General features: G+C 33.5%; 1 protein-coding gene across 6 annotated transcripts in view; it reads left to right on the top strand.

The window, feature by feature from the left end:
• NIPBL (NIPBL, cohesin loading factor) overlaps positions 1-19724 on the top strand; it is a 164104-nt gene that overhangs the window by 126700 nt on the left and 17680 nt on the right. For all 6 annotated transcript variants that reach the window (XM_027709181.1, XM_027709176.1, XM_027709177.1 and 3 more), the window contains 19 exons: positions 48-151; positions 1580-1666; positions 3285-3516; positions 4186-4337; positions 5151-5231; positions 6323-6423; positions 7552-7690; positions 7889-7971; positions 8907-9039; positions 9913-10056; positions 12387-12476; positions 12724-12938; positions 13040-13142; positions 13890-13988; positions 14087-14233; positions 15310-15444; positions 16452-16550; positions 18057-18110; positions 19275-19383. In XM_027709181.1, coding sequence (XP_027564982.1) covers positions 48-151; positions 1580-1666; positions 3285-3516; positions 4186-4337; positions 5151-5231; positions 6323-6423; positions 7552-7690; positions 7889-7971; positions 8907-9039; positions 9913-10056; positions 12387-12476; positions 12724-12938; positions 13040-13142; positions 13890-13988; positions 14087-14233; positions 15310-15444; positions 16452-16550; positions 18057-18110; positions 19275-19383 — 2307 coding nt within the window. The remainder of the gene's footprint in view (positions 1-47; positions 152-1579; positions 1667-3284; positions 3517-4185; positions 4338-5150; positions 5232-6322; positions 6424-7551; positions 7691-7888; positions 7972-8906; positions 9040-9912; positions 10057-12386; positions 12477-12723; positions 12939-13039; positions 13143-13889; positions 13989-14086; positions 14234-15309; positions 15445-16451; positions 16551-18056; positions 18111-19274; positions 19384-19724) is intronic.

The raw sequence follows: 19724 nt of genomic DNA, 5'->3' as shown, positions 1-19724 counted from the left end.
AATTAGAATTATGATTGCTAATTTTTTACCTTTTTTTTCTTTAAAAGGTGATGATGATGAGATTCCACAGGAATTGCTACTGGGAAAACATCAGCTTAGTGAGTTGGGTAGTGAATCTGCAAAAATCAAGGCAATGGGGATTATGGACAAGGTACATCTTCATAGTCTACCTTTTTTTTGAGCATAAAATACTGATTAACATGCCACCCTCTTCGGGTTTTCTTAAGGTGTGCACACCTGAAGAACACTTGAGCTTCTGCTCACTTAGCTGAAGTGCTTAAACAGTTATCACATCCTAACTATTAACTGTTTCTGAAACTGAGACACTTTTGTTGAAAGGTCCATTTGAAAGGTCCTCCTCTGTGTCAGTGTTGACTATATGCCAGTATGTAATACATGCGCCTGAGCAGTGAAATCTAAAATAATTAATCTGCTTTCACAAAAGCACATCAACCTACAGGCTTTGCTCCTTACAACTGTGTTTGAGCAACCACAGTAAATCAGAACCTGCTGGCAAAGGAAAAAAATCCACCTTTTCTGATATATGTCATCAGTGCAATGTAGATGCATGATATCCGGCCAGCAACAGAGAGCTGCATTCTTCGTTCATCTCTCCAAGAGTCACTCTGTGTGCCTGAGTCTCCACTCTGTGTGCCATACTCTTCCCCAATCAGTTAAGGGGACTTTTGTTGCTGCAAACTCGTTGAAGTCATACCTCTAGAAACAATGTTCTTGATTTCCTTTTATCTTTCTGGGACTCGTGGCTTTGGGCAGTCTTATGTTAAACTCTTAGTTTGCTCCCACTAACAGTCACTCTGGACGATTCCAAACTTCTTTAATCTAAACTTTAGGTATTCTTCCTGGACTTTCCTTCAATCTCCCTACCTTTCTTTGTAGTATATTGGTGGCATCAGTGTTTCTCTTTCCTAAAAGTTCTTACCCATGACCTCTGCTCTGTATTTTTTACACATACATACATACACATATATATAAATAAAATCAGACTTTTGTTGCTTCCAAAGGTGACTAGTAGTATCTAGATGAGAGAAACTGGCTCTCCTCAAGTTTAGCATATTCTGCAAATTATTTAATCATAATTCTGTAGAAGGCCAGTGAGTTTGAGTTATGTTTTTCAACATGCCACTTCTTTAAAGTTAACATTAAGAATACATTTCCTTTTTATTAGCACTCAAGTATTAAGGAATTTATATCTACTTGTTCATGCAGTTTGTATTTTCTCCTAATAAAGCTCTGTATGGTCAGTTAGAATTTGTAGTTCATACTTGGATTTGATAGGTTTCTAGAAGCAAATATGTATACAACATCTATACAACATTAATGACAATTTAAAAAGCTGTTTCTGTGGATTTTGCTGGTTGAAAATGCAGTGTAATTGCAATCCTAGAACATATTTTACCTATTTAAGTTTTAGTATCAGCATTCTCTTTATGCCAAATTGGTTACAATTTAAGTGATTTGTATTAAACGAGCTCTGCCATCATGCCTTGGCATTCTTTTCAGCAATTTGGAAACCTTTATGTTCCTGCAGTTGTTTGACATGTTTCTTTTCTTGTTTTAGCTCTCAACAGATAAAACAGTGAAAGTCCTGAATATTTTGGAGAAAAATATTCAAGATGGATCAAAGCTTTCTACTTTACTTAACCATGTGAGCTTCAAATTACGTAATTTCACAACATTATGTAGAGTTTTCTTCACTTGAGTCCTATTTAGTGATAGGTTTAAATACTATGTATGTGTGTGAAAGGGATTTCTGATATAATGTGTGTAATTGAGATTGCCAAATTTTAATATTTGAAGTAAAATTCAATTGTATTTTTGTCAGTACTAAATATGTTTTACTGATAACTAACAGATGAAGTGGGAGCAACTGAATTTTCTTTTGTTTCATTTTAGATATTATAGTTTCATCCTGAAATATTCATGGTGATTCTGGTGTAATTTGCACCTTTGGACATTTCTTTGTTATGTGTCCATAAAATCCCTTACACAATGAAGGAAGTACTCTAGTGTTCACATGGAGAGTATCTTTCTCCTGGGCATTAAGGAGGAAGTGTTTTGTTTAAATCTGTTCTTACACTGCAAAGTTACAGTTGTCAATGTAAATCAAATTAACAGGAAGTTTAATATTTTAGTTTGGGGAGGGGTTCCTAAAACTATTGAAAATTATTCCAATCATTGAGGCAAAGAAAGCCTCTGCCAAGGAGTAAGCTGACTACTTTTACAGTGTAGTGAAGATATCTTACCTCCATGTTAATAGTGTTTGTCAGAGGTAGAGGATGCTTTAATATTGTTTCCATTTTCAAGATTACTTAAGAAACAAAAATTACTTCAGTTTTTTTTAAAGACTCGATTGTATAAGGAGCAAGTTACTTGAAGCCACTATGTGAGAAATTTGCAGGGACATCCTGATTTGCAGATTTCTGTTTATTTTAGAATTAGGTATAGCATGTATATTATGAACAGTGATTCTTGTACTGCAAAAGGAAAATGTTGTTACAGTTTCACCAACCTCTTATTTTTACAAGGCAAGCCGACAGTATTGAACTGTAGTATCATACAGGCAGTAAAGACTTTTTCTTTGGAGGCTTTATCTGTACTAGAGAAGCTGTGAGAAAATCTGCCTAGTTTTGCTGTAATAATGTTACTATGATATTTAAGCAGGGCTGGATGGTCATAATTAATCTCATGTATGTTCGCTTTTATACCTTTTACAAACACAGTAATACAGAGATTCTGTAGCCTATGTTAAGTCTGAATGGACATATTTGATAAGACGTGTTTTAAACCAATTGATAATAGATGGGTTGGCCTGTGAAGCAGAGAAAGTAGTGTACTTAAAGATTTCATGTGACTTGTGACAGTCTTTTTGTGTAAGAATTCCCTCTAGTGGCAAAAATTGGATTGATGAAAGCAGCAACTGGTGTCACTGAAGAGAACACCAGATGAATGGGTTTAGATTTTGCTTAACGTATGCTTAAGTAGAGTATGTGGCAATCTTCCCTTATAATGCTTCCCATTGAGACACAGAAAGCTTTTTGTGTTCTAGGAGAAGAATACAGTGAGATGTTGAAGACCTGTAAGTCAGGGAGATGTTCCAACCGTGCTGCTAGTAAAACAAACATTACTTGATTTTTAAAACAAACTATTTTTGTATCAAAAAGGAAATACAATATTTTATACATGAGCATATGTTAAGTTTTACTTGGTAAGAGTAAAAATTTGACTTTTTGTTCACACTCTTCTGTTTTTCTTTACTGTTGCAGAATAATGACACTGAAGATGAGGAGAGATTATGGAGAGACCTTATTATGGAAAGAGTGACAAAATCTGCTGATGCTTGTCTTACTGCTATCAATATTATGACATCACCAAATATGCCTAAAGCTGTATATATTGAGGATGTAATAGAAAGAGTTATTCAATACACGAAATTTCATTTGCAGAACACTCTATATCCTCAGTATGATCCTGTGTATAGAGTTGATCCTCATGGTGGTTAGTATGCTAACAAGTCTTCCCATGTTAAAAGCTATCAAAACTTAATCTACTGTATGATGATGTAAATGATATGACTTTCTGGAATAAGATTGTAACTTTTATACTGATAGTTCTTTCATACCAAATACAGCATCCTGAATTAATGCATTACGTTAGACTGAGAATGATGAAATGTAGAATAAAATAAAATGTGCCATCTGAAGAACTTAGTCATACTGCAGCTTGAGTTACTGCAATAATGTCAATGTAACTAAATTATTTAGACTAAAGTATTCAGAAGTTTGACAATGAGCTTTTGTGTATAGTTATTACATGTAGGAATAAGTAATTTCATAGTCATAATCTCCATGTATATAATCATTTACTTCAGGGAAAACTATTTAGCTTCTAACCTTTTGTTGCCATGTTCATACCTATAGATAAATGTATCCAATTTCAAGAACCTTTCTAAAAATCTTGGATCCAGAACTTGGAGCCTATATAAAAATTAATATTATGTGAAATTCCTGCTTTCCAACTGATTCTACTAAGTAGTTTTTCTAATTGCTTTTACAAAGGTGTAGTCATGCAGTTGTTTTGGGGACACTTTTTGAGGATGATCATCTTTCCAGTATTTGTTGTTTGAAGCATTGAAAACATTAATGAATGCATTTTTTCATTTTCTAGGTGGTGTTTTAAGTTCAAAAGCAAAACGTGCCAAGTGTTCCACCCACAAGCAAAGAGTTATCGTGATGTTGTATAACAAAGTTTGTGACATTGTCAGCAGCTTGTCAGAGTTACTTGAGATACAACTTCTCACTGATACAACTATTCTTCAGGTAGGTTTTATCAGAAAAATTTCTGTCCAGGAATGTTAGATTAGGTTTGCTTTTCCTAAAGCAAAGGTAAAGTATGATTGTCTCAATGACGTGAAGTTTGAAATCAGTAGGAGCTTTGGAATTCTTAACATCAGAGTGTCTAGTTTGTTGTGTAGTAGGTAATCTGCAAAGGAGCATTTAAATTAAGAACCTTTAATGGCATCTCTTGTACACTTAAGAAAAGTTTAACCTGATTGTATTAGAATATGGAGTCATAGAATGATTTACGTTTGAAAAGACCCTTAAGAACATAAAGTCTAACCATAAACCCAACACTGCCAAGTACACCACTCAAACATGTCCCTAAATGTCACATCTTCATGTCTTTCAAATACTTCCAGGGATATTGGCTCAACTGCTTCTCTGGGCAGCCTGTTCCCATTCTTGAAAACCCTTTCCATGAATCATTTTTTCCTTATATCCAATTTAAACTTTCCCTGTTGCAATTTGAGACCATTTCCTCTCATCCTGTCACTTGTTATGTGGGAGAAGAGGCTGACCCTCACCTGGCTACACCCTCCTTTCTGGTGGTTGTAGAGAGTGATGAGGTCTCCAGTGAGCTTCCTTTTCTCCAGGCTGAACAACCCCAGTTCCCTCAGTTGCTCCTCATGGGACCTGTGCCGTAATGTAATTTAATATCTTTATGTGCAAATAATGTGAAGTAATGCATCTTGTGGAATGCTTAACCTGCTGAATGAATAAGCTGCTTGTGAAACTGCATAAATACCAGTTTGTTGGTCAGATATACTTACAGTAACTTCTTTGCATTGATAGGTATCATCCATGGGAATAACACCCTTCTTTGTAGAAAATGTCAGCGAACTTCAGTTATGTGCCATCAAATTAGTGACTGCAGTAAGTATTTTTTAATTTGTACATTCATGCTCCTGTGCTTCTGAGAGTTATTAGGTCATTTACATAGGCCATATTTTCTTTCCATTACAGAACTGAAGTGTAGAATTAATTTTATTCTTGCATGTTTTTCCAGTTTGATATCATAATATAGAAACAGTATTATATCTACCAGAGATGCCCCTATTTGCAGAGAACTCTATAGGAAAAAATATCCTACTTAAGCAAGAAGCTTCTTAATTTTGGTTGTCATTTAAAGTGCAAACTTTAATATAACATATATAATAACTTTAATATAGTAACTTACCTGTCCTTTTTTTATCCTAAGACATCTTAGCTTTGTGGTTTTCCTTATTTCCTATATTAAAATTTGTACTTATGCAGTGGAATAAGGTAGAACTAGTATGATATTTCTATGTAATAGAATAAATTCTTTTCCTCGGAAGAGGTGGATAAGTAAAAGATTCACAGGACAGGTAAATATTATTTCAGGAAAAATGCAGTGGAACACAGGCGATTGTTTAAGTGAGAGCTTTCTGTCTTACTAAGGGATATATACTCCAGTATTCTGCCCAAACAAAAGAGACAAACTCAACAGTCCTGACCTGTAAAGTGAAAGAACATGTCGCATCAGACAAACATTAAAGCTTCGGAGAGGAAGTAAAACTCTCAGATGTACTCTACAATCCACATGCATTCATGTATACCACAGTTTTTCTCTGTATTGAGAGAAAGAAATATTAAAGTACTAAAGCTTAGTATTATACTGTTTGACTTTCCTGTAGTGTATGACACCATCGACAGAAATTTTGAAAGCAGAAGTTGTTTTCAAGACCTATTACACATTTATGTTATTTGAACATTTTAAAAAAATCTGTATTTGAAATTGTTTTTATCTATTTTATAAAAAAATAATTAAATAATTGAATATTGAAAATCAACGCATTAAAAATAAGGTATGCATTAATTATAATTTATTTTTCATTTAGAGTGTGTGTTTCTACATATATTTTTTAACCATGCATTTAACAAGTGGTATTTTATGTAACAATAAATAATTTTCTAATAATCTTGTAACTATTACTATTAAATAGGTGTTCTCCCGGTATGAAAAACACAGACAGCTAATACTAGAAGAAATTTTCACTTCCCTTGCAAGACTACCGACTAGCAAGAGGAGTTTGAGAAACTTCAGGTAATTTCTGACATAAATAATTAACTTGTAAACTGTAGCATTTACAGTTTTTAGATGTAGGATTTTAATCTTCAGTAATAACTATGTTAAAAATCTGTCTCCACAAGCTGCAGTTTTTGCAGGTAGAGATTTCAAAAGAGGAATTATTTGACAAATGTCTTGCAATAATCACTATTTTTTACACTATCACATTAGTGCCTACCTACAAAAATAATTGAAATCTCTTATTATTTTGCTCAGCTAAGAATGTGAACGAATGTAAAGTCAGTGTACACTCAGAGTTTTTTCTGTTGGACAATTTTTTGGTTGTGTCTGCATGGAGTCACATAATTTCTTTGTTTCTAAAGCTTAATAGGAAAATTCTAGCTGAATTTCTTTGAGGACACACTCAGTACACTCTTCCCAGACAGGAATCAGTTTTATTTCAATATCATTTCATGTGTCAGGGATTATCATCTCTTCATATTGCTAAGGGTAGCAATAGGTGGTGTTGATGTATGTATGGGCAGTAAACATCATACTATTTCTTAGGTTATGTCATGGGAGAAACATGGAGTGTATTCATAGTCTTCTTAGCAACTTAAGACACACTTAGACTCTTGCATGCTGAAGTTTGCGATCTGCTATGCTACTACAGATTACCGTAGATGTAATTTGTAAAAGTCAATCCAGGTCATGGTCGTTATTTTCTCTTCTTTAAAAGCCCTGCATATTTTGCATACTTTAAAAACCTATAGAAACAATAAATCATTATGGAAATGGTTTGATGTATTTTGTTCTGTTATGTTGGAAGAGGACGTGGCATTATACATAATAAACTTATTAAGTGTTTTAGCATGTAGGTGTTTAATTTGTTAAACATTCCTGTAGCTTTTTCAGCTGATGAACTTCACAGATTCTCTGATAGCCCATCTTAGTGCTGTTTCAGTTCATCTCTTCTGCCCAAGAACAATACTGTTTTTTTAGATCAGATGTTACACTGCATAAGAAAGAAGCAAATAATTAGATAAATATCTAGAATACAGATTTCCAGCTGTGGTTATAATTTTTGAAGGATACTATTTAAGACCAAAAATTTTGTCCTTTTTGTTTACTTTTAGTGTTAATGCTGTCTTTTCTTATTAACAGGTTAAACAGCAGTGACACTGATGGAGAGCCTATGTATATTCAGATGGTAACAGCACTAGTTCTGCAACTTATTCAGTGTGTGGTGCACTTACCATCAGCAGAAAAAGATTCTAATTCAGAGGAGGAATCAAACAAGAAAGTAAGATGTTTTTAAAAAGCCTTTTTTGTGTGTGTGTTTACGGAAATGACTTATGCATGTAGATATAACATTTTATAGTATTTTATTACAGTGCTGTAGTAAACATTGTAATTTTATGTTTGCTGTAATTTTTTGATGCATAAGAAATGCTGATCTGTGTATGCTAAAATAATAGACAAATGTATTTATTATTTTTAGGTGGATCAAGATGTGCTTATTACTAACTCTTATGAAACAGCCATGAGAACAGCACAAAACTTCCTTTCTATTTTCCTTAAGAAGTAAGTACTCTTGCATTCTTTAGTGTATTGATGAAAACAGCTCCATATGAAGTCAGTCATACTTGAAGACAAACCTGACCACTGCACAGTGATAAATACCTACACATAGAGTTATTTATAGCAGTATACTTTATAGTGCTTAAGAGTTTCCGGTCTAGTCATAAATGTTTGTGGAACAGGAATTCTGCACAGTGTAGAATTCTTTGTACATTCAAGACTGTTTGATAGTTCATGTAGGATTCCTTTATTAGAGGTCTGTTACTTAAATGAGGCCTGGAAAAGAAGGCTGAACGTGAAACCATGTTGATTCTATCATCAGATATAAAAAACCTAAATATTATTTCATTTAGCTGAAGTTAGCAATGTCGATAGCTCAAAAGGGAAAAAACCCCATGCCTGAATAACCAAAGGATTTCAAAGAAGAGATCTTTAGGTTTTTATTGTATCAATTTCTACACTTAAAGCCTAAAAGATATTTAATAAGCCATCAACAATCTCTCTGCATGATTCTAATGTTGTTAAACTTAGGGATACCACATATAAGTCAAAAATTATCAGGTGTGTTGACTTCTGATTTTTAATTTAATTTTTTTTTTAACATTCTGATTGTAACCTTTGTGAAGCATAATACTGAAATGTCTTATCACTAGCAGATAAATCAAACCAAGATTAAGGAATATAAACACACCACCTCTCAACTATCCTAGTCCAGCTTAAGCTTTACAGTTCTACCTACTTTGTCTATCCAAGTTGATGCAGACTTTATTGCAAAGCTAAAAATAAAAAAAATCTTAGCAACAAAATTCTGTTATCATGAATTAGCTGCTTTATTTGCAATGCAACTTGGAGTGATAACTGTTTAAGCTGTTTCTCTGTAAATGAATAAAACAAATTTTCTGCTAGTTCTGTTACAAAATGCATTTTATTTTAAACAGGTGTGGCAGTAAACAAGGGGAAGAAGATTACAGGCCACTGTTTGAGAACTTCATTCAAGATCTTCTTTCAACAGTCAACAAACCAGAATGGCCAGCTGCAGAGTTGCTACTTAGCTTATTAGGAAGACTATTGGTAAGGGATTCTTGTTTTTAACTGTATGAATTTATTTTATACTACAATGAAAACTTTTTTGTTTCAGCTGAAACTACTACAGGAATGCTTTCTGATCATCTGCAGCATATAAGGGTTTTCTTGAGTGCATTACTATTATGTAACACATAAATAATAAAATTTTGGTTAGAGGATCATTCATATGGAACTTCTTAAAAGTCATATGTATACAGTTCCTCATGGAAGTCCAGTTCCACTATTCCATTACATTTTCAACACAAAAAAATGCCTTTATATAACATCTAATTAGTGCACATATTAATTTGGAGTAAAGTCAGACTAATAGATGTAATTATTCATATTAAATATTTTCTCTGGACTGTTCCTTCATCATAGAACCAGAAAACAACTAAGTGGTTTGTTTTCTCACAATTACAGCTTTTGCTTATGTCATTTTACAGAATGGGAATGTTGCTTTTCAGTATTACAGTGTAATTAACTCAGTAATTTGAGCTGTTTCTTGGAAAATATTTTATGGTCTTGTTCCTGGGAAAATGTAGCTTTATATTTGTGTGAATAATGAAGAAATAGCATTACGGTGCTAAAGATCTCTGCTGTTGAAGATGATTCGCTGTATTAGTTGTCCATTTTTTTAAATGAAAATATATATTTAAAAAAACACCAAGAGGCATATTTGGAGAGAGAGGGAGACCCAATAAAGAGGCATTAATGTAAAGTAATTAATGTATCTGTAATGTAATGGTAAGCTACATACTTCTATGCAACATGGAAGTCAGGTGAAAATTTTAAAAAGGTAAAAGCAATCTCTTGTGAGAAGAACTTCAGTTGCATAAATAAATATTTGTTTTTAATAATTTATTCTACTTTTCTTAGGTTCACCAATTTAGTAACAAATCTACAGAAATGGCATTAAGAGTTGCATCACTTGACTATCTTGGAACTGTAGCTGCAAGACTAAGGAAAGATGCAGTCACTAGCAAAATGGATCAAGGATCTATAGCCAGAATCCTCAAACAGGTGTGTGAGACATCCCATGCCGGCTGGATTGAGATCTATCCATTCAAATACATGAAAATTATAAAGATATTTGAAAAATTGACATTATGGAGAATCACTGTTCAAGTTTCCGAATCAAATATACTCTATTTATTAGTATCACATTTGTTAGCTCGTCTTCCTTGCACCGTCTCTGTAGTGATCCTATGAATTGGTTAGTTACAGTGGGTAATCAGTTTGCCGGTTTTCCTGTGGCAATAGAGAGAAAATAATGGAGCAACAGTTGTATTCTTTCTTAGGAGACCTTAAAAATACATATGTATCTGCATTTGCAATTGCAAAGTGATAACAGTACATCATATGATAAGAAAATCTCATGTCCTATGTGTCCTTTTAAAAATGGGGACTTGTGTTTTTCTTATGGACACTATGCATTCTTTCTGAACTACTAACAACTGTTCTCAGCATTTCCCTTTCTGTTACCTGAAAAGGCTTCAGATCTATATTACGTGTACTTTACAGTGACCGTTAGATTTATTTTTCTGCACTTTGCAGGCATTTAGTTACAGAATGAAAAGCCACCTACTGCTTTATGAGGCTGATACTTCCCATAACTTTTGTCAATTAGAATATTCTACAACATATAGTGTCAAATCTTTATGTCCATGCCTTTATATAATTTATACTTCTATTTACTAAGGGGTTATAATTCTCTGCTGTTGACAACAATTCTAACAGTTTTACATTTGACTTAGGGAGGAAGTATTTCAGAAAAATCCTTTTCTCTTTCCTTATCTCCAGAAGTTGTAATACTATTGAAAGATATTCTAGAAAGATACATACCTGAATTTTTCTATTTAGTTTGGGCTTTTTACAGGATCACGTAGTTGCTAGGCATTGGCATCTGCAGAAAAAAACATTACTGTGGGCAATTGAACGTTAGAAACATTTTTTCAGTTACTCAGGAAACTTAACATCAGTAATGGTAGACAATACCATCTGTGCATTGTGGAAGGTGTGTGTGGTACAGTACCATCTATCAGAGCAGAGTGTTGTGTTATTTATGAATAACACACAGCAGTGTGTTATTTATGAAGAACAATGTGTACGTGACAGCTGAGTTTCACTTTGCTGTTCAAATGGCAAGAAAATAAGAACATCTGTTGGTAGCTGTTGTCATCAGAAACTTAAATTATTATTTCCATTCAGAAGTGAACTTACACCTCCACAGATTTTTCTTTCTTGCTAAATTGAGTACTTAGATTCCCTTGGATATTTTCTTCTATGCTCTATCATTACCAGGATATTCCTTAATGATTGATAAATGCATATTGCACTCCGTATTGTGGTTTGGACTCCTTATTCATACAATCAGTTTTTGGGGGAAAATCTATTCTGTTTTGACATTTTTGAACAGTAGATTTTTTTTGTAGAAATCTGTCACAGATTGTCAAGTTCATTTGAACACTTGTGCATGCTTTTCATTAGTTTATCTCTTGACACACTGACATTCTGGGCTTGTTAACTATACCTTTCTCCCCTTGCTGGTGTTTGCAAGCTGTATTATACACTGTATTTGTGTCAAGATTCTCAGTCGGTGCTGATAATACAGAAGTTAAAGTGGTTATAGTTACAAGTTTCTTCGCTGAAGAGAAAAATTTTTTTGTAACTGAAGAATTTTAAGCCAGAAATTATTTTTCTACTTTCATAACAATTATTGAATGTGCTTTGTTATAGGCTTCACAGTTTCATTTGTTCTGGGTTTTCTTATTTGTTTGAAAATAGTGAGGCAGTTAAGCATTAAGCAACCCTTATATTCAGTCAGTTTTCCACAGAATTTCAAATTGGTCAAAGGCCAGAAATTCTGCTCACAATTTGCACATATATTAGAGTGTCAAATATGTATACCTAAATATCTGTAAATTTAAATATTAATATTATATGCATTTTAGACATGCTTTGAACTCCTGAATTCATTCATTTTGGGGGAAAAAATAATACCTTTCTCTGCTGTAACTTCAGAACTGCAAGGATCAATGTGTTTCAGTATATTATTGAGGAAATAAAGGTGGTTTATGGGTTTGGCCCTTCTTTTTTCCTCTATGACAGGGTCCTCACACAAGATCATAGAACAAAAATGAATCAAAGCAGTCAGTGTGTTTTAAAACTAGTCTTATTCTGCTCTTAATATTTTTTAGACTTTATAACTAATTGGTTAAAAAATTATTAGTGTTCTGCAATTATGCAAACAACTGACTTCAATGGATTTTATGTGTGGACATGCGGATTTTCAAATGATAAGTACAACTGTGCAATATTCTGGTTTACAACTATCTTTCTACTTCTAACAGGTTTCAGGAGGAGAAGACGAAATTCAACAGCTGCAGAAGGCTTTGCTAGATTATCTGGATGAGAACACAGAAATTGATGCATCATTAGTGGTAAATTTCAGCTTTCTGTTGTCAGACATATATAAAAATAATTTCAATAATGTGTATTGAATAAAATGATTTTTAATCATACGTATTAGCACTTCAATTAAATTGTCACCCTAACATATACTGTTGATTGTGTTTTGTAAAATAATATTGATGCATTAGATTCCCTTAATCTCATTATAAGTCTGTTAATTTTCTTTTTCTGTATCTGTTGGTTTTGTTTTCTGTGCATCCTGCTGTATTTCTACAGTTTTCTCGGAAGTTCTATGTAGCTCAGTGGTTCCGTGATACAACTATGGAGACAGAAAAAGCAATTAAATCTCAGAAGGATGAGGATTCATCTGAAGGAACTCATCATGCAAAAGATGTTGAGACCACAGGACAAATCATGCATAGAGCAGAAAGTCGCAAAAAGTTTCTTCGCAGCATCATTAAAACTGCTCCATCTCAATTCAGTACATTAAAGTATGTTTTAGTACATTTATTCATTTATTAGCCATGCATTTGATGTTTTAAATAGTTTTTTGTATAAACGTGTCCTAATTAACACATGGGATTTGTTGCAGGATGAATTCTGATACTGTGGACTATGAGGATGCATGTTTGATTGTTCGCTACTTGGCCTCTATGAGGCCGTTTGCCCAGAGCTTCGATATTTATTTGACACAGGTAAATTGTGCTGGAAGTCGTCGTACAGTAAAATACAGTTGGCTTCTGATTCCAAACACTTTTTCAGTAATGTGCTATATCTGTTTATTGTTGAGCAGAGGTATTTAACAGGCACAATAACACCATGTACTGTCATACTCTGTATTGGTGTCATAAGTGATTATGTTTCTTTTTCTGGCATTCATTTTGTATGTCATAATGTACACCATTATTTTATTTGCCCTTGTATGGGCATGGCACATACAATTGTATGTACACAGTAAAAGGATCATTACAAAGTGATGAAATAGTTTTCGCAGCTTCTGTAAGATGCATGCTTATTTGATAAGATTAATTCATTAAATTGAGTGTAATTTGATTTTCAAATACAAGCCAGATTGGCCAGTTGCTTGCATCTGTGTGTTGCTGTCACTTTGGAAGCTGCTGTTTGATGAGTGTCATTTCTTTGCTTTTTCTGGGAGAAAAGCAAAGTAGAATTTGAAATTAAGAAACTTATGACCCATCTTAGAGAAGAGCAAATCCTAGTAAATATTCATGTTTAGTTTTCAGTGCCGTGAAACAACACTAGCATGTTTTTTTTTACTCTCTGAAAAAATAAATTCAGGTTTTAGTTATTACTATCTTTATCTGTTTATTATTATTATTTTAGTTACATTTTTTATATGTTATTCTGATGCATTTTTGTTGTTAATCAATGCTTGCTACCTTCCCAAAAAAACTGTATCTTTGTTTTTGTTCTCCTACTAGATTCTGCGTGTACTTGGTGAAAATGCAATTGCAGTCCGAACAAAAGCCATGAAGTGTTTATCTGAAGTTGTTGCTGTAGACCCCAGTATTCTAGCCAGGGTAAAAGAGGAAATATCCATCATATGACATATGTTCTTCTGTCACAAAATAAGTCTTTGTTTCTTATTTTGAATCTTTGTTTCATTTGTTTTTTTCAGCTGGATATGCAGCGAGGAGTTCATGGGCGGCTCATGGATAACTCCACCAGTGTACGAGAAGCAGCTGTGGAGCTGCTTGGCCGATTTGTGCTCTGTCGCCCTCAGCTTGCTGAGCAGTATTATGACATGCTGATTGAAAGGATATTGGTACGGTGACTTGCTGTATTTATGATAAAATAAGTGGTGTTGGAAAACTTGCTGTTAACTGAGCTTGTATGTTTAATAAGCTGGAATGATATCGTTATATCTTATTGCTTGAATGGTGAGCATCATGCTTTCAAAAAAACCTTGTAAATTGCATCACTTGTTTTCAGGGAGGCTTTGCTATGTTGAAAGGTGAACATATACAGAAAGTTGTACTACATCAGAACCAGGGATATATTCCTTTTGATTCCATTATTAAGGCTCAAATTAGGTGAAATGAGGAATTTTGCTACATTTCTGAAGTCTGAAATATGGGTCATTGAGGGCAACTTTTCTATGCTATTTTTAGTGTTTTGAAAGGCTTATTAGAGTTTTTGTACCAAAAAAGTGCTGTTTTTTTTCTAGGTGTTCAGATAAAACACAATGTTAATTTAACTGTAGGATAACACTAGCTCTTATCATCAATGTCAGGTTTTTAGTCAAGTACTACTCAATTGCTACAGTTAGATGATAGAAGAAGTTTGTGAAGGGTTTTGGAGCTAAGTAAGTCATGTGCATACTACTCTGCATAAAGCAATTCAACCTGATATTCAGATTCAACAGATCTTGAATAAGGTGAAATGAAGTGGAAATCTTCCTCTATCTCCTTAGATGAAGCCTAGTAAAATGGAAAAGACTGCTTGCATGTATCTTATCCATAAGCTTTATCCAAAGGCTTAAAGTATTACCATCCAGATCTATAAGGATTCTTGTGTGTTCCAATAGAGTAGATAAAGCATCATCATAGCTGGCTTGTAAGCTCGTGAATTAAGAAGAGGAGTTATGCATTTGCAATGTCATGTGCTCTTAGATGGGAGGGTAGAAATGGAGGAAGTGTTTCAGGATTCTGGGAACTCAGCCAGAACCTTTAGAACAAGTTATGCTGGGCTTTTGTATAAGGGCACTCCAGAATATTTTAGTTACCTTTTCTAAATAAATTTTGCAAGTCAGATTGGGTGATCTTCAAATATTAATTTGTAAAATACATAAATTAATGTTTCTGATTTATTTTCAAGAGTGTAATTCTTTTCTCTTCACAGGATACTGGTATCAGTGTCAGAAAAAGAGTCATAAAGATACTTAGGGATATCTGCATTGAACAACCAACCTTCCCCAAAATTACAGAAATGTGTGTGAAAATGATTCGGAGAGTCAATGATGAAGAAGGCATTAAGGTAGAATGAAACATATCCTTCAGAATTTTAATTATTGTTATTTTAGTGGTTCCATATTTTGACCAAAAAAAAAATCAGAAAGTAACTACATTGCTCCTTTGTAATATTTATGACTTTTAGGAATTTTTGAGAGCAGATATTTTAGTATATCTTGCATATAACATTATAAAGTATTAGTCTATGCTAATTTCATATTAATTCTGAATGTTCAATGAATCAATCATATTCCCCCTAAAGGTTACTTATGTGCTTACATTCTACACTTTGTGCAATGTATATACAGAGGGGCACAAACCTAAGATAATGTGTTAAATCATAAGCCTGTTTGATTTGTTTAATTTGGCAAAATAATCCTAAATTTTTGGGGGTAATTAGGAACACGCCTGTAATGATTTTGTATCAAGCTTTCAGTAGGATTTGAAATCCTGCAACTTTAAAGCTGCAGCAGATATTTTTACCACTTGAGATACATTAATGGCTTTCTGAGAGGACAACAAGCAGATGAACAGATCCAAGGTGCCTCTGGGAAGGGAAGATGACCTTACTCTCATTCTTCCCTTTAGCTTTCTAACAATATCAGAAAAAATAGGGCATTATCTTCAATGCATTTTTTACATTTCCATGAATAAGAGTAATTTTGGAATAATTTTGTTCATTTTTATTCTATTCTTTTTTGTCCTCCATTCAAAAATGTTGAAAGGGAATATGGTAATGTGTTTACCTGAGGAATGCACATTAGTGCAGAAAGATGGTAACTCCATTTTCTGTAGCATCAGTTTCCACTGATTCATTTTGCTGAAGTTTGCATAGAAGTCAGTATAACTCCTGTAATAGCAGATCCAGGTCTGTCTCAGATAACATTTCCTTCAACAGTCTCACTTAGGTTGCGTAGTTCCTTATGAACTGGCATGGATCATCAACGAATCTATTGTATGGATCTATTAGAAATAATACTGGTATAATAATTTAAGTTTATTTATTTATGCTAATATTTTCTTTTCCTGCAGAAATTAGTAAATGAGACATTCCAGAAGCTCTGGTTTACTCCAACTCCACACCATGACAAAGAAGCAATGACAAGGAAGATACTAAACATCACTGATGTGGTACGTTAAGCAAATTTAAACTGTGTGTGAAATTCAATTATGTTTTTAGTATCTTTGAAGTATTATCTGTATTTTGTGGAATAATTTATCAGATGGTTTTCTTTTTATCTTCTGGCATGAAATGTATGTGAATATTATTCATCTGATTGAAGAGGCTGTAGGAAACTTTAAATGCTCACTTAATCTGCTGGCAATGATAACTGTGACCACACTATATTCAGATTGCATAAAGTACTTGTTCAGTTAAAACAGAACCACTTTCTAATATATTTAACATTCTACGGGAATTCCTAGAAGGAACGTGTAGTTAAGCCTAACTAAGTTCCCTTGTAAAAGAAAATTTTCCTCAAACGATTGATAACGTATCAATTGGGTTAATAGGTTAGTAAAAGGTTAATAAGCTGTTTTAATAAATACAGAGTCATGTTCTTACTCAGGGTAAACTAGTGTCTGCATAATCATATGTTACTTTTTTGGAGCAGCAAATGAAAGGGCTCCAAAATAAATGTCTCTGGAATGAAAATGCTTTAATTTGTAGTGAAAATATGTTGTATAAAGCCACTGTGCTGAAAAGGTGTTTTAATATCAACTATACAAAGATGTAAATATCAAATAAAATCACTCACTTCATTACTTAAAATTATAGGTTTAAACTTCATTCTACTTTACGGTATTTTTACAAAATTATAGTCTAGTGTGCCTTTTTCCAATCTGAGAAGTCAGTCAATTTGACTTCAGCTAAATTCTCAGTTCTCCTGCCAGTTCTAGTTTGAAGCACCTGAATGCTGTTTCTGATGTATGATACCAGTGAAGGCTTGGTTTGTTTATATAAAAATACATATATGTATATATGGATGTATGTGTGTGTCTGTGTGTTTATGTATATATGTATATATACTTTTCTCTGGTGATCAGTGACAGGACCTGAGGGAGTGAAGTTGTGTCAGGAGAGGTTTAGGTTGGATATTAGGAAATGGTTCTTCACCCAGAGGGTGGTTGGGCACTGGAACAGGTTCCTCGGGGAAGTGGTCACAGCACTAAGCCTGACAGAGTTCAAGAAGCGTTTGGACAACTCTCTCAGGCACATGGTCGAATTGCTGGGGTGTCCTGTGCAGGGCCAGGAGTAGGACTCAATCCTTGTAGATCCCTTCCAACTCGAGATTCTGTGATGTACATGCCCGCTTGTTTTCAATGTGTCAGGCTTGTATTTGTGCTTAAATCTGTGCAAAATGTTCTGCAAAACCAAAATTTGTTTTGCATTAGAGCCAGCTGTCTCCAGTAAAATGTGTAGGCTTTATATGGTATGAAATATCAATTCTGGAGTCACTTAAATGGTGAGAACTACTTTTCAAATGCAGAAGAAAGTTTCTTATCTCCATTGTTCTGAATGCATATGAAAATACATCTATGCATGTTTACTGGTCTTTTGAGATGACATCTGTATTGAAGTAATTTTTCCTCAGATACCTTCTTTATTAATCAGTTTATTCTCAAAAATACTTCTAGGTTGCAGCTTGTAGAGATACAGGGTATGATTGGTTTGAACAGCTTCTTCAAAATGTAAGTAATGAATTTTGAATGTATGGTATAATTGTTAGAATTTTAACATTTCTTTTGGTACTAAAACACATAGAAATGGGACTCCAAGAGCAATCCTTTACAGTAGTCAAATTCAATTCCTACCCTTTAAATATCTGACCAATTCTGTCTCCATTGGTGCAGTTTTCTTTATGTCTGACATTAGTTTCTGTCTTTGCAGATCATCTCTTTTAAAAATACTTCGCTTCTTAGTTTTGGAGGGATTTTGTTTGTTTTTAATTTCATCGTCTCTTCGATAATGAGTGACATAAACACGTAGTCCACAGCTAAGATACTTAATTCTGAAATGAGGCATCTAGTATAATGTAGATTTTTTTTTTTAAATGGTAGATAAGAATATTTTCACATGCAGTGTATTTGCTACAAGTTTATGGAAGCAATTAATCTTTATAGGAAAAGTTACTTCTGCATTATATTTCACTTATATCTAATACAGAAATTTCTAAGCACTGAGGTTGCTTTTTTTCTCTCTCTTAACCTGTGTTGTCATTCTCTACATCTTGTATATGCTGGTTGATTTTCAAGCAAAAAAACCCTTTTGAGTTTACCCTAGCCTGGAGTGTCATGAAAATAGGTAACCAAGTAAATCAGAGCCTTTTCATTAAGAGCCTCTTCGGTGAAGAAAAGGCTATAGTATGATCTCAATGCTTCTTAGATATTAATAGGATTTTCATGGGCAGTACCCAAAGTCATATGAAAGAAGGCTAAACAGTTTTGATAAAACTGTTAGATATTTGATATTTTAGCTTAGTGGCAAAAACAACATTTGTTTTGAATTTGCTTTTTATTTCTATAAGCTCTTTATTTCTGCTCTTTATTTCTAACTCCTATTAATTTCTGCATTATTTTATTAAGCATAAGGTCACCTTTCATCCCAATGCAAAAAATAGTAGAACTTCTATGAATTCTTATTGCAGTTAGTTTTTCTTTACTTATCTTTGATTTTGGTTTGTTTTTTTAATTCCCATAATTTTTTCTTCAACTTGTAAGTTTTATGGAGAATTAAATACTTTTGTAGTCTAAAATCCTGTAGTAATCTGTAGTAATTGTTATAAAACCAGCATGTATCCTGTGCAAATAAATGCAGCATTAATACTAAACCATTTTCTGTTTCATCTGCTACAGCTGTTGAAGTCGGAAGAGGATGCCTCATATAAACCTGTGAAGAAAGCCTGTACTCAACTCGTTGACAATTTGGTTGAGCACATTCTTAAATATGAAGAATCTTTATCAGGTAATAAAATATAAAACTCAGTTAAAGTCCTTTGAATTTTATATGATACTGTAACAGTTGTTGAAACCACTATTGCAAAAGGTTACTGTTACAGAGTTCCTGTTACAAAGCTGATTGTAATGAATTATTGCTACTAAGTTCATTATGAACTTTTGAGCACTGCATAATAATAAAGCTTCCCTAATTTTCACTAGCTAACCACAATAACAGAACTACTTTTAAAATAACTTTTTCAGGCTTTCAAAACAAATGTGGCAAGTTTTATTTGCATTAGTGTGTTCTACAGTTGTAATAGGACTCATTGACTGAGCTAGTCTTCTGTGTACAGTAAGGAGTTTAAA

Source organism: Neopelma chrysocephalum, unplaced genomic scaffold, assembly GCF_003984885.1.
Source record: "Neopelma chrysocephalum unplaced genomic scaffold, ASM398488v2 Primary Assembly neopelma1_96688, whole genome shotgun sequence".
Classification (NCBI taxonomy): domain Eukaryota; kingdom Metazoa; phylum Chordata; class Aves; order Passeriformes; family Pipridae; genus Neopelma; species Neopelma chrysocephalum.
This window is presented reverse-complemented; position numbering and strand designations above follow the sequence as displayed.